We start from the raw sequence: 15,032 nt of genomic DNA, 5'->3' as shown, positions 1-15,032 counted from the left end.
TAGTGCTCTTACAACCTGACATCTATCCTGTGTCCTTGCTAAACTCCTGCAATCAAGATATTGCTTGTATCCATTGCAAACCCTGTTTTCTATGTGACTATGTGACACAGAATGAGTGTTGTTAATCTGGGCACATTGGTGCCTTTAACACTAGCCCACAGAAAGTTGAGGCAAGATGGTTGTTGTGAGCTAGTGGCCAGCCTGGGAACCATAGGGATTATAGCTAGAATATTCTAAAGGCAAAGCATTTGTGCAAAAAACAAGCGTGGGAAACATCACATACCGCAGACTCCCAGGAATTTTGTTTCCAGCATGGCAAGCTTTGCACCAAGGAGGTCTGTTTAGCTATGCTCAGGCTCATGTTTCCAAGTACAGTTGACTTTGTGAATCTCCTGATTCTTATGACTTTAGGGAACTTTAGATACACCAGGGGAACACAAAGATACAGAGAGGAGCGGATGCTGCCTGCAGCTTCTGAATTGGAAATGGTGCACTTAAACCCAACTTTCTCTGATTGCTACAATTAGAAGGGATGGTTAAAACAAAATTATTCCAACATTTAAATTGCATGAGGGTTATGCAAATGAGGAAAGAGGTGAAAGTGAGTATCAGGTCCTCAACTTTATTTTCTAGGTGGAGGTAGTGTCATTTACATGATAAATCTATGTGGAAGAGAATTTGAATGATAATGCTACGAACATTTGAAAGAAAATAGAAGGTATCTTTTTGTGGCTAATTTTTAATGTTTTGTAATGCAAATTTTCCATCATAGCAGCTCTGAAACTATTTCCTTGAGGCTCTGTGTGGGTAAAGAACTTTATCTTTCTGACTATTCTAAATATTTAGTATAGTACCCGTGCTCATTCATGGAAAAGACAAGTGGTTGTAAAATGTTAATAACATTTGCAAAAAAAAAAAAAAAAAAAGCCTTAGCTAAGTCAAGAGTAATAATGAACCAGGAAGTGCATGTTGGACTTCAGAGTGCAGCTAAAGTTCAGGGACAGGCCCTGGGAAGCTGAAAGAGGAATGGAATCAGAGACAATAATGAACAAGTGTGCAGAATTGAGTAAGTGTGCAAAATTGAGAACACTGTTTAGATACAAACTACCTCTGTGCTTTTGATTTTATGTCATTTCTTTCAGAGCATAAACTTACAGAGGTGACAGTCCAGCAGGGTAAGGACACTTTGTCTGATATGCTTGGGGAGGGGTGTGGGTTGTAAAAGGTCTGAAGTATTACTTATGGAAAACATCAATGCCCAATGACCATAATAGGAAAAGAGTGTGAGTCTCCCATTTGCCTTAACTCTTTCCTATTCTGTAGACTGGAGGCTCTGGATTCCTAAGTCTGCAGTAAGCTTAAGTCATGATTGGGCACAAGTCAGTCCAAAGGGAAGACAGGTAGCACTGAACACCAAGCATCTTCCCAAAGCACCAGTGACCCAATGCTGACTTCAGTTCTTCAGCTGCATTCAAGTTGAATGTAATAGTTTGTGTGTGTGTGTGTGTGTGTGTGTGTGTGTGTGCGCGCGCACGCGCGTGTATGTCTGCACGTGTGTCTGTGCATGTTGTTTTAAGAAACTTGTATGTTCAGATTTCAACAAGATAATATGAGAAATATGAATATGAAAATAGGGATAGTATTCTTTTCAATGTTGTATTTACAAACCTTATCAAAACCTGTGTCATGCCAGAAGGGACCCCTGCTTACATCTGAATGAGCTGTAACATCTTCGAGGACACACCATGGGCACTGAGTATGTTCAGTGAGGACTTCTAATTGGAAATTGTCTTTTTTTTTTTAAACCAGCTATCAACAGAAACTAAAAATGAGAAAATCAAACAAAGGTTTTTCTTTTTCTGGCATCAAGCTACTTGAAAGTAGATAACGCTGTTGTGTTAATTAAAAACACAAAAATATAGACTATCAAGCATGAAAAGGGCTTTAGGACAAAGACATCCAGGGGGACAACTGTTTTACCCAAGGTCACTCAGAATGGAAGTGAATGAACTGTAGCTATGCCTAACATTCAGTATAACCCACTGATAGACTCTGTCTGAAAGAATTAAAACGAAGTGTCTAATCAAAGGCTGTCTCCACTCTGTAGCCATGGATTCTGAAACACTTAGGTAAACACAAACTGAAAGCTGGTTTCTGAATAGGCATACCTGAATGACAATTAAAGTAGGAGGGACGCCAACTTTAAATCATGCCAATGAGCTTTGGATGTAATCTAAGTACTCAATCTCCTTTCCAATTTATTGCATCCTTGCATCAGAGCGAGCAGATTAAATGTCCCTTTGTCACTGTGCTTTAATACCTGCCCATGTCCTTGAGAAGTTATGGAAAGAGCTTAGAGGAAGACAGAAAATAAGATGTCATGTTCCCTTTGTCCTGTTCACAACATCAAATTGGTAATTATAATGTTGCCCCTTGCTATATTCCAGTAGACAACCCAGCATAGCATAAAGACCATACTGTTTATTGGTCTGGCCATTCCCAGACCTTGGTTAGGCAGGAAAATAACCATGAAAAGATAAAACAGCATATGATATTGGTTAAAGGGTGGCTTTTTTCCTTGGCATTTGAGCCTTTTTGTGTGGGATGAAGGGAGATTGCTGAAAGGGGATAATTGGAACCTTTTGTAGTTGTGCATCATGGGGGTTTTAAAATGAAATAACAATGTTGGCAAAAGGCAAGGAACACAAAGAAGTCAGCTATGAAGGGCGTGAGTGTGCAGGGGTAGCCCGGTCACTTCGTCTCATTATTTGTATCTATTCCAAATGCGTCTGTTTCCACTTCTGTTTCTGTCCCTGCCACATGCAAAGCACTTGCTATCCTTTTGGTGTCCCCACCTCTCCCGTGCATTCTAATGGTCAGATCACAGATGTCTAGGACCTTCCTTTATCCCTTCCTAAATACATGCCATCGGTACCCAGATTAAAACCGCCCCCTCAAAGGCATTTTCTCATAGCTACACTTGCAACTAATACTCATTGAGCATGTTCTTAAATCCCAGGCACTGTGCTAAATGCTCAACACATACTCACCTATCAAGGCTCACAGCATCCAGTGAGGTAGGTATCAGGACTCTCTTCATGTTAGAGGGTGACTTATCCAGAGTCATCCAGTAAGTGAGACAGGGCATCCAACTTAAGCAGGCTTATTTATAATCATTGTAATCTCACAGTGACAAACACCATGCTCCCATCTTTATCCTGAATCTTTATCCTTCATCCAACTTACCTAGATGTCTAGCTTGTGTCTCATAAGAGCTCATCTCATATCAAATGTTTTAATGGCTTCCAGTCTTTTCCCTGTAAGACTAGAGGCATACATAGCCCCCAAACAGAAATATGAATTCAGAGACTCAATGAGTGGTAGTTTGAGGTGTTGTGGAGACCAGTAGTCCAGAGATTCTTTCAAGTGGGTCAGTTCAGCATTTAAGAGATGTTAACTAAGGTTCACCTAACGAGACTTAACCACTACCACCCAGATGCACAACCTGAATGCTGTTAATCAGAGAAACACTGTCTGCATCCCAGCATGTGGCACACATAGGCTGCCTCTCTTCCTAGGGAAGCTCTGTTGTGTCTGGAGATGGTTGACTGTCACAATGGAAGAGAATTATATAACTGGCAAGAGGAGTAAGATGCAAACAGCATCTCCTGGACAGAATCCAGAAGATGCATCCTTAGACATCCCACAGGAGACAGGATTCCCCTTGACAAAGAATGAACTGGTCCAAAACGTCCAAATGTCAGTAATTAAGTTTTAGAAAATGTGATTTAGATAATAACGTAGAGAGACATGGCAAGCATAGCCACCTTTATTAAGTTAGACGCAGAGGAATGGTCCATGAAAAGGAGATGACATGAAATCAGAGGAGGGTGTGACAGATAAAACAGGAAGCTGGGAAGATCTGAGGCACAGATTTTAATGGCTGACTTTACTCCAGGGGTTTCTCCTCACTCACCCCAATACACAGCACAATGCAACCAGTGTGTTAATTTTCCTGACTGAGAGTCCATTAGGGAAAGGGAACACTGAATTGTATAGTAAGTCTTCAGTCTGGCATAAATAAATAATTTGTAGAGGGAGGTGGTCTCCACAGAAACACTACTGGGTGACTGTGGCCTAAAACACAGTTGGATGAACTCATGTCCTGGTCACTGTTTCTCAAGGTGCAGTCTATGCAGTATCCGTAATGAACATTAGCAAGATGCTCAGTGTAACAGGTGACTGGTTCATATACTAAGACCTGAGGTAGGAATCTACTGCTTTAGCATCTTTCCATTTGTACATATACTGGGAAATTTTCTTTGGCAACAGGGTAGGGTATAAGGAAGGTATATATTTTATATATCAAAGCAGACCTGGATTCCAGGTTCTCCCTAACCTGTTGCGGGAAATATTAAAAAAGAGAATCCGCACATTCCCGCGCTAGTGATGGCCTGCCAACTCTCTGAGGCTAGCCCCTGTGCCAGGTGATCTCACTCACTCTGTCTCTTGGCCCACCAACTCACCAGCACTGCGAGGCCACAGGACTCCTACCAGGCCATCTCTAAGACTGGCCTCCCAAGTTCTTCTTGCTTCCATGTAACACCCTATGCATCCCTGGTTATCGATTTCAACACCTAATTAGCCGGTAGAAACAAGACTCTTAAGCTTATAGTTAACCAATTAGATTTATATATCAATTTAATCACAATTTACAAGATGCAAATACAATCATTTCAGAGCCAATTGATAATGATAAAGCTTTAACCCAATTATTCTAACCTTTTGATAACACCACGTCAGCCTCCATTCTGGTTCTCTCTCTCTCCTCCTGAGATTTCTCTCCTCCTGGGATCTCTCTCTCTCTCTCTCTCTCTCTCTCTCTTTCTCTCTCTCCCCACTCCTGCTCTGCCTCCTTTCTCCTGTCCAATCACAAGTCTCCCACTGCCTTAATGTGATTGGACAGGGAAAATCCTGCAACACTACCCCATCTATCCTGATTCAGTTTTCACCCGCTGAATTCTATTCAAATCATAATATGAATAAATATCCTTATAATGAGATAAATGTCTGAATGTAACTGGATAGGCTACTATAAACTATTTTAATGCAATGAACACATTACAAAAATTGTCACAACTGATCTATCTACGCACTAAGCCAACACACTACTCACAGACACATAACATGCACACACAGGATATGCTTCGACTTTTATTTGTGATCCATCCTCCATGGGGCTCTTTATTTCCCACAAAGGCCCAAAAAAACTTTATCCTAAAAGCATATTATTTGAAGGAGAGATACACTAAAGGAAAAATATTGTATTCTACCAGCACTGCATCCTACCAACCTTGCCCACTAAAAGCATCGTCTTTTGTGGGAGGTTTGGTTGAGAAATCTGTGCTGTCATTGGTAACTCAGAACTGTGAAGCCAAGTTGAACTTTCACACAAGAAGAATGGGCTTGAGTGCTAGTACCAGGAATAGAACTTCTGTCTGGGCTAGGGCTCCAGAGGATGAGGAAGTATCTTGGTGTTTCTTGGTTTCCTCTAACTGTGCAGCTTGACGGCAGGTGGTGCTTGCTGGTGCTCCAAGGACCAGAATGGACATTCTCTGCGATACAAAAATTAAAATTAAAATAAAAAAAAAAAAACACTACCACCACCACCACCAAAAACCAATGCAGTGAGCTCCCAGCAGGTTAAAGGAAGATCAGTTGGAAACAGAAGAAGATATACATGATGCAAGATAAGCTCCCTAGCCATTCTTCAACACTAAGGAAGTAATCAGTAGGTCCTGCAAAGCTCAAACAATGATAATACAGATTGGATGAAGAAGAGTTAGGTACCACAGGTGAAAGTGCTGGTAACTCGTGTTCAGATTCAACCTTGCAAACCTGTGTGGCCTCGTGTGTAAACATATAACTTTCAGCCCCTGAGATTTCAGTTGTTCTAAATATTTTTAGTCCTTTTTACGAAGTGGATTTTCAGGCATCTATAAGACATTATCACATTGCTGTGCCAAGTTTAGGTTCAGTGATGATGTCACTAGCAAATTGGATAGCCTGGCTAACTGGATGTGATTATAATCGACCCTTTGAAATTGTAACATCACTGAGCACATGAAGGAGGGTCTTCTTTGCTTTGTCCTCTAGCTGATTGCCTTTGTGGTCTGCTCGTGCATTTGATGGTCTGTGTTATTTCACTTCCTCTCTGCCTATTCCCCTTCTTTACGTATGACTCCTACAGATCTCACCTTAATTTCATTGTGATGTTTTTCCAGTAAATGCTCTACAAACTAAACTTCCACTTACGTGCACTCATTTTCAGCTCAGCAGAAACCCAGATCCCACCTAACTGCTCAGTGGAAACTACGTTCAGAGGCCAGGGGTTTTCTTCACCTGCCCCCCACCCCCTTCTCATTAGATTCTTCAGTTTAAAAATACTTTGAACAGTTAAACACACAAAAGGTCAGAGTCTAGCTGAGATGGATGAGAGCCTTAAGATGTCCCCCAAGGAAAAGGAAAATCAAATACTAGTCTTTGAGTGTTGCTGGGACAGATTTTTTGAAGTCATGGGTTAAGGTTGCATGATGGTTAATTTTAAGCATCAGTTTGCCAAAGCCAAAATTAAAGAGGAAAGGGAGCCTGGGAAAGAGCCTAATAGAGAAATGTACATAGATCGGGTTAGCCTGTGAGTATATCTGTGGAATATTTTTCTTGGCTGTTAATTGAGGTGAGAAGAGTCATTGTGAAACATGCTATTTCACGGCAGGACCCTGAACTATGTAAGAGAGACGTAAACAGTGTCAGCAGCAACAGCAGCAGTAAGCAGGCGGCCTGGGCTCACTTATTTTTTTCTACATTTGACTGGGGATACAATGTGACTAGCTCTGAGTTCTGCCTTGACTTCCTCTCGCAAGCGGACTGTAGCCTGCAGTCATAGCCACACAAACCCTTTCCTCCCCTGCATTGCTTTTGGTCAGGGTACTTCATCACAACGGAAATGAAACTAGAACAGGTTACAAGATGGCCAGAAAATAAAAGAATTTTGTGGATTACCATAAAAGAATAAGATTTCCTTCACGAGGCCTTAGACTCCCAAGCATCTTTCTGTCTTAGACCAAGAGAAGAAGATGTGTTAGAACATCAAGCAGAACTGGAGCCAGTAGACTTTTCAGTGTAAGAGGGATTCAACTGCTTCTGACTTAGAAAGGGGCCATTAGCCTAAGATCATGGGCAGCCTCTAGAAGCTGAGCATAACTTTAAATCTCCAATGTCAAGAAGGGAATTTGCCAGTAACCTTCTATGAACCTGGAAACAGATTCTCTCCTGGAGCTTTGAGAGAGGCCACAGAAGTGCTAGCATCTAGATTTCAGACTTGTAGGGCTCTGAGAAAGGATCAATAAGGTCGTGTGTGCTCAAATTTTTCACTCTTGAAAACTGTGAGATGATAAGGAGACGTTGATTTCAGTCTCTGGGTGTGTGGTGATTTTTTACAAGAGCAATAAAAACCAAAACCAGATGGCTTACATATTTCTACAAATTTCTGAAGTCTTCGTATGCAAGATTCAATTTAAAACATGCTTAAGATCATTTGTTTTAACTTCTAAACAACTATTAAGAATTGCACATGTCCCCCAATGGAGGAGCTAGAGAAAGTACCCAAGGAGCTAAAGGGGTCTGCAACCCTATAGGTGGAACAACCATATGAACTAATCAGTACCCCAGAGCTCTTGTCTCTAGCTGCATATGTATCAGAAGATTGCCTAGTAGGCCATCATTGGGAAGAGAGGCCCCTTGGTCTTGCAAACTTTATATGCCTCAGTACGGGGAAATGCCAGCGCCAAGAAGTGGGGGTGTTGGGGGGTGGGGGGAGGGTCTGGGGGACTTTTGGGATAGCATTTGAAATGTAAATGAAGAATACCTAATTAAAAAAAAAAACAAATGCACTGACATCATTAAATCATTCACTTATCCAAAAAAAAGAATTGCACTTGTACTTTTCCTGGCTGGACACATGTTATGTCTTTGAATGCATATAGAGGAATACATAACCCCAAGAGTTTCCTATTTGCCAGTTACCTCTATTTATGTTTATTAATTCATTGAGAAATCCATGCAATGTATTTTTATCCCATTAACCACTCCCCCCAGCTACCACTCCCCCCAACTCTGTCTAGATCTACTTACTTTTCCTACCTACTCGTTTTATTGTTTGTTTTGGGTTTTTTTTTTTTTTGAATCCTCTTTTTCTAAAAGCCCCTGGAGTCCCATTTACTCTAGGACATGTGGCCTTCCAGTGGAGCATGGAGGACATACCACTGGACATACATACATTTAAGGAAAGCTGATTCTTCTCCTGGCAGCTATTAACTGCCAATAGCTCCCAAGCTAAGTGTAGGACTTAGTGCCAACTCTGATTGCTATGCTGGGATTTGGTCTGCCCTGGCTCATGCATGGTACCACATCCACTGTGAGTTCATAGGGGCAACTGCCTTTCTGAATCTAAGAAACACTATTTTCTTGTAGACACTGTCCTTGAGTTCTTACAATCTTCCTGCCTCCTCTCCCACCATATGTCTGAGCATTGTGAGCAAGGGATATGATAAAGATGTCCCACTTAGGGCTGAGCATTCCTTAGTCTCTTACTCACACCTAGACCAGTTGTGGGTCTATGTGTTAATTGGTAACTACAGCAAAGCAAGCTTCTCCAATGAAGGTTGACAGATGCACTACTATAGGGATATAAAATGGCGATTCATTAGAAGATGGCTTAATACTATGTCTATTTAACAGAACAGGAGAAGTAGGTTTCCCCCTAGGGATCATGAGCTGTCTAGCCACAGTATCTTGGACCCAGCAACAATGCCAGTTATGGATTCCATCTTGTGAAGCAGGCTTTAAATCCAATCAGAAAGTGTTTGGCTACACCCATGATATGTGTACCACGATTGCACCAGTGGGCTTACTGCCAGGTTAGCCATTTCTGTAGCTCCCAGTGATCACAGTGCTCACAGCTAGGTAAGACTGGTGATTACATATCTCCTCGGATAGCCCTCGCAGCACCTCCTAGCCCTGGGAAAGCTAGCTAGTAGGGAGTAAAGCCTCCAAGTGAAGACCAGCTTTACTTCTCTATGGTTTATGACTAGTCAACAACTCCATTCCTGGAACTGCAGTTTTTATTTGTTGACCTCTGGTATTCTATAGTAAGGGGATTTTCCCCTTATTATAGGGTAATTCCCTTTAAACCCTTTTCTCATATGTTTGTGTGTATATATTTTAGGAAGAATGTGTATATATTCTGAAGTAGTAGGCTTCCACATGAGTTTTTCAAAATTTTTCTAGTATTTCTCATCCCTTTCCAGATTCTCTGTTAGAGCCTGTCCTCCCAGAACCTGCCCCAATTTAACCCTTCCTTTTCCATTATTCCCCTTTTACCATTTATATCACCATCTTATATACCCCTTCCTGGAAAGAAACTTGGCACCCAACTAATTTTATGGCCTCTAATGGGCATCCCAAATAAAACACATATTTCTGAAGATTCAAGGCTAACATTTGTAAGCAAGAGACAATGTGCGAGGTTTGTCTTTCTAGGTTTAGCTTATCTCAGTCAGAATGGCTGTTTGCAGCTCTACCCATTCATCTGCAAATATCATCGTTTGGGTTTTAGCTACCTCTGATGCTACATCTCCTCTCAGGCCCTGGATCTATCCTGGACTCAGGTGTCACACAACCATCTTTATATACTTCTTGCCAGAAAGTCTGGGTTTTGCACCATGCTGGTAATCACTGTGGCGTCTCAGTATTTTCTGAACTGCCTCCCATCTGCTGTATTCAGAACAACTGTAAGATCATGTTCTTGATTCTATGTATTAGTGTCTGTAAAATTCAACTTACTTTTGTAATCTCTCAGTTGATCTCATGCCTTTCATTTTCCCATCTCCAGTCTGGTTCTTCTCCATGTTTTAGAGATGTACCTTCCTGCCTCCTTGACTCAACATTCAGCATTGAATGGGCAATGTAAAGAAAGAAGCCCTCTCTTGTTATTCCCTTGTAGTAAGATCCATTTTTCTGATAAGCCAAACTCAACAATCAAGTAGATTTCAATGCTAGATATGCTGCTAACCTGCTTTGGGACTTTTGTTACTGTGGACCCAGATATCTTCCTATGTAAGACTAGAGTGAAAATAGCAATAATAATAAACTTACTTCATGGTTTATATAAGCACTTGGGCCAACACCCAGCACCTACTGTTTGCTCAACTAATTCCTCGCATTATTTTTTATTTAATCACTAAGTCCTTCTTGATAGGCTCCTCAGAGTTTATGTGATAGATTGATACAAATCTTTGAATTGCAGTCTCTGGATAGTCTATAGCTGCCAAATGATGATCCTCCTAAAATACCATTTTAATTAATATTATGAAATCAAATCCCTCAGTCACTATCATTTTCAGACACAGTAGAAACTTTCATGATGTTGTCATTCAGACATAAAGGAACCATTTCTGCTTCAATTATCAATCATTTCTACTCCTCCTATTTAACTCTTGGCTCTCGGTAACCTTGGCTTTTATCCTAATATTTTGTTTAGTTCTACCCTTTAGTCTCTCTGCTAGTTAATAACTGCTTATGATACAACAAGCAAGGTAACATATTGACTTTTTAAAGCATTTTCCCAGTTATCCTTATAATTTCTACAAAGTAGTGATTATGTCATGACTATTTTACAAATGAGGAAAAAGGAGGACCTAAAAAGGGTGAGCAATTAGCCAAGGAAAATGATACTGACCCCTCGCCCCCAATGCCTGTTCCTGCTAGCTGTCCTCACCTGTGCTCACCTTCTTGGTACTCAACTATTATTCAAAACTTCCTTAAGAAGGGCATCTCTATGCAGTTCTCCAAAGGTTCTACAAACTCTAAGGGTATCCTATGTCCAACACAGCTTCTTAAAATGAGAGGATATGTCATAAAGCCCAACAATGCTTTAAAAATAGTGTTTAATAAATTCTTATCACATAATGGAATCAAGGTTGTAGTTTTTTCCGATGAACTTGACAGTGACTTCTTCCGATTGGACCACTGGCTTGTCTTAATCAATGATTCTTGCTTGTTGTCCTTGTTATTTTTGTTTTCCAACACATTTCTGAAAAAGGACTTGGAATGTGACAAGATGCCACAGGATGCTGGTGATGTAAATTTTAGAGCTCCTCAGTGTGCCCTCCTATGGGTCAGAGTCTACTGTGGCTTTCCTCTCCTTTTCAGTCACCATGAGGTTGGTCCAGCTGAAATCCTCAAATCTACTTTGGTCATGCTTCTCTTTTAAGAAAGGCTGTGTTCATCAGCAAAAGGGACAGAGAAATGACATAGTAATATTTTTTCCTCAGAATGGGTTTTAAAATATAGCCTCTTCCACAGAGCTACAGCCCCAGAAAGAAAAAAAAAAAGAGCTAGTTTTAGATTGCAGAAGCTGAGGCATGGGAGGGACTCTAGGATTCAGAACTGTGGTGCCTAAAGAGGAATAGAAGACAGACATATGCAAAGATTAGAAAGAGAGGAAGTTGCTTCAGAGTTTCTTGAGATTATTATGTGATTCTTATAAGATACTTTGTCTATTTGTCTAAAATTGTGTGTCAGGAATTTGGAGTTCCATAGTTAGGGTAATCCACAAATCCATTTCTAGATTTATGATCCCTGCCAGGCTTGGCAGCTCTGAACAGTTGAGACTGCTCCAATGAATAGGTCCATAGGTTCTTAAGTGAGTCTATGAGTGAAAAAAAAAAGTTATAAAATACTATTTTCCAGCCACGAAAATAAAAATAGATCTTACACCAGAAAAAAAAAAAAATCAAAATCAAATGATATGTCGACAGACTGCTAACACATCCTAACATGGGTCTGCCCGCGTGCTAGATATCAAAGGTTACACAGAGACGGAGTTCTGTTTAGAGTCATTCACACAGATGCTCAATGGTCTATCTCACTGTCTTATGCTAAAGAAGGTGGCTAGAGAGAACTTCTGCATGAGAGCAGCGGTTCAACAGCTGGTAGTTAGCTGCTCACAGGAAGTGGTGACTTGTGGGTTTGCCTTTCCTTTCTGTTGAGCTACATAGATGTAGCATGAGCACTTCCCTTCTTAGGGGAGTGGAGAGATTTGTTCAGCCAGCTCAGTGACGCCTCAGAAAGAAAAGGTTTAAGGACCTCAGTAGTTTTCAAATATTTTATGACTCCATTTCAAGGCATATGATGAGCTTCCGAGGAAAGGAATTCTGGAAGAGGAGGCGAACAGTGAAGAGAGTGAACCCAGAAGGAATCCACAAGGCTGGTGCTGTAGGTATCTGAGCTGACTTCTCATCTTATTGCCCATGCTTTCTCTGGGGTATGCTTTAGAACAGGCGTCTACCACATGTTGCTGGACAAAGCACTTTATACAGTAGCAGATTCTGTTTGGCTCATCGGTAGCCTTTTTTTAGAACTTGAATATTTATTTTTGAAGTCATGTTGCTTTCAAAGTTCATGTAACTGAAAAATACTAACACTGGATTTAATCTGAACATTACTAGAGGGATAGAAATTCATCTAATGTTATCATATTTATATACCGTTATTTCTGAAATTGTTTCTCCTGGTTCTGTTTGTTTGCTTTTAGATTTATATTTTGGTCTGAGTTTGGTGTTTATATTTCTGAGATGGAGTCTCGCACTGTCATCTAGGCTGCTCTGCAATTGCTATGGAGTCCAGACTGCTTTGGGCTTCCGGCAATCCTTCTGCTTCAGCTTCTGACCAAGGGATTCCAAACGTGAGCTGAGACTCTCCACTCAGTCTTTCTCTGAACATAGTCTGCAGTTCAAAAGACCCCCCCCAAAGGACCTATTTGTTTCCAACTATATTTTTTTAAAACATTGATGTTCTATTTTTATCATGCACCACTAATTTACTTAAACATTCTTAAAAAGAATAATTTAAATTGTGAAGGAAAGGATAGAGAGCTATAGCAACAGAATCAAGGAAGAGTATAAAGGGTCAGAGAGATTTTATTTAACCATGAAAATGGTTCTTCCTTTTCATTCTTGCAAAATGAAAGGAAGCTTATGGATGGATGCATGTCCTTATAGATACACATCTAGACTTTTTTTTTTAAATCATAGTTATTTTTTTTCCTTTTCAACTTCTTTTTTTTTAATATTTTTATTAGGTATTTTCCTCATTTACATTTCCAATGCTATCCCAAAAGTACCCCATACCCTCCCCCCCACTCCCCTACCCACCCACTCCCACTTTTTGGCCCTGGTGTTCCTGTACTAGGGCATATAAAGTTTGCAAGTCCAATGGGCCTCTCTTTCCAGTGATGGCTGACTAGGCCATATTTTGATACATATGCAGCTAGAGTCAAGAGCTCCGGGGTACTGGTTAGTTCATATTGTTGTTCCACCTATAGGGTTGCAGTTTCCTTTAGCTCCTTGGGTACTTTCTCTAGCTCCTCCATTGGGGGCCCTGTGATCCATCCAATAGCTGACTGTGAACATCCACTTCTGTGTTTGCTAGGCCCCGGCATAGTCTCACAGAGACAGCTATATCTGTGTCCTTTCAGCAAAATCTTGCTAGTGTATGCAATGGTGTCAGCATTTGGAAGCTGATTATGGGATGGATCCCCGGATATGGCAGTCTCTAGATGATCCATCCTTTCGTCACAGCTCCAAACTATGTCTCTGTAACTCCTTCCATGGGTGTTTGCTCCCTATTCTAAGAAGGGTCAAAGTGTCCACATTTTGGTCTTCGTTCTTCTTGAGTTTCATGCGTTTAGCAAATTGTATTTTATATCTTGGGTATCCTAAGTTTCCACTTATCAGTGAGTACATATTGTGCGAGTTCCTTTGTGATTGGGTTACCTCACTCAGGATGATGCCCTCCAGGTCCATCCATTTGGCTAGGAATTTCATAAATTCATTCTTTTTAATAGCTGAGTAGTACTCCATTGTGTAAATGTACCACATTTTCTGTATCCATTCCTCTGTTGAGGGGCATCTGGGTTCTTTTCAGCTTCTGGCTATTATAAATAAGGCTGCTATGCACATCTAGACTTCTGAAGAACTCAGTGGTAGCCAATTGCCAAGGCACCTCCTGTAACAGGGAAGGTTCAGCTGATGTGGAAAAGGTTGCAGCAATGTTATGGAATAGGTTCTTTTCAGAAGGTTGATCGTTTCACAGGGCTGTTCACGTTCTGTTTCACATCTTCAGTGCAGGCGCCCTCAACCTCAAAGTCATGGTCATTTAGGATTTGGACATCCTTATTGTGGGGGTTCTTCTGTGTGTTGTAAGACATATAGCGATGTCTCTGTCTCTTATTTATGAGGTCTTGGTGGCAGCTGCTCAGGAAAACAGCTCCCATCAAGTGTACTTAATGGGAAAGGCTGATTGCCTGGTTGAGAACTGCTTTTCAAGGGGTTTTTTAAAAGAAAAAGAAAGAAGAAAATGAAAAACCCGATAAAACCAATAATACAAAATTCCAAGTCTAAAAACAGTGGTGACTTTCAATCACACACATCAGATACATGCACATGTACATATACATACACACCTATACATATATACATGGCTTTCTTCATACTAAAATGGTCTGATGGCCATTTAAAAGGGACAACTTTTACTAGCAGTCTGGCCTGTAAGGATGGCATTGTGTTATATGTTCATCATCTATCTCAGCAGTATATATCTGCATAAGGCAAACTCAAACAATCATGTCCCTTGGCATTGTTTCTCAGGAATGTGGCCTGAGTCTGTCCACAGAATTTGCTCTCCATTTTCAAGAAATCTGAGTCCAATCGACCAGCTCCATAACAACATCCTCAGCTGTTTATCTTTAGTCTGTTAAAGAGAATAATTGTTTCAAAACTTCTCTTGGTGTGTAATGGTTTCAACCTTTCAGACCAGTCCAGGGAGCATAGTTCTCCGGCTACATCTCTTTTGGTGTTGAGAAGCGCTGTGGGTTAAGTCTCCACAAAAGGATTTACTTTTTGTTTCCACTA

At 40.7% G+C, this 15,032-nt stretch overlaps 1 protein-coding gene across 27 annotated transcripts in view; it reads left to right on the top strand.

The window, feature by feature from the left end:
• Window positions 1–15,032, top strand: part of Dock10 (dedicator of cytokinesis 10) — a 257,698-nt gene that overhangs the window by 81,321 nt on the left and 161,345 nt on the right. For 4 of the 27 annotated variants that reach the window (XM_006496471.4, XR_003954323.1, XM_011238683.3 and 1 more), the window contains one exon: window positions 12,246–12,336. The exons of 22 other annotated variants lie outside the window; for them this stretch is intronic. In XM_006496471.4, the coding sequence (XP_006496534.1) occupies window positions 12,250–12,336 (87 nt within the window). In that variant the 5' untranslated portion in view covers window positions 12,246–12,249. Of the gene's footprint in view, window positions 1–12,092; window positions 12,337–15,032 lie in introns of those variants that run through there. One more of the 27 variants, NM_001285927.1, reaches the window with a different exon arrangement.

This window comes from Mus musculus, chromosome 1 (assembly GCF_000001635.26).
Source record: "Mus musculus strain C57BL/6J chromosome 1, GRCm38.p6 C57BL/6J".
In the NCBI taxonomy this organism is placed as follows: domain Eukaryota; kingdom Metazoa; phylum Chordata; class Mammalia; order Rodentia; family Muridae; genus Mus; species Mus musculus.
This window is presented reverse-complemented; position numbering and strand designations above follow the sequence as displayed.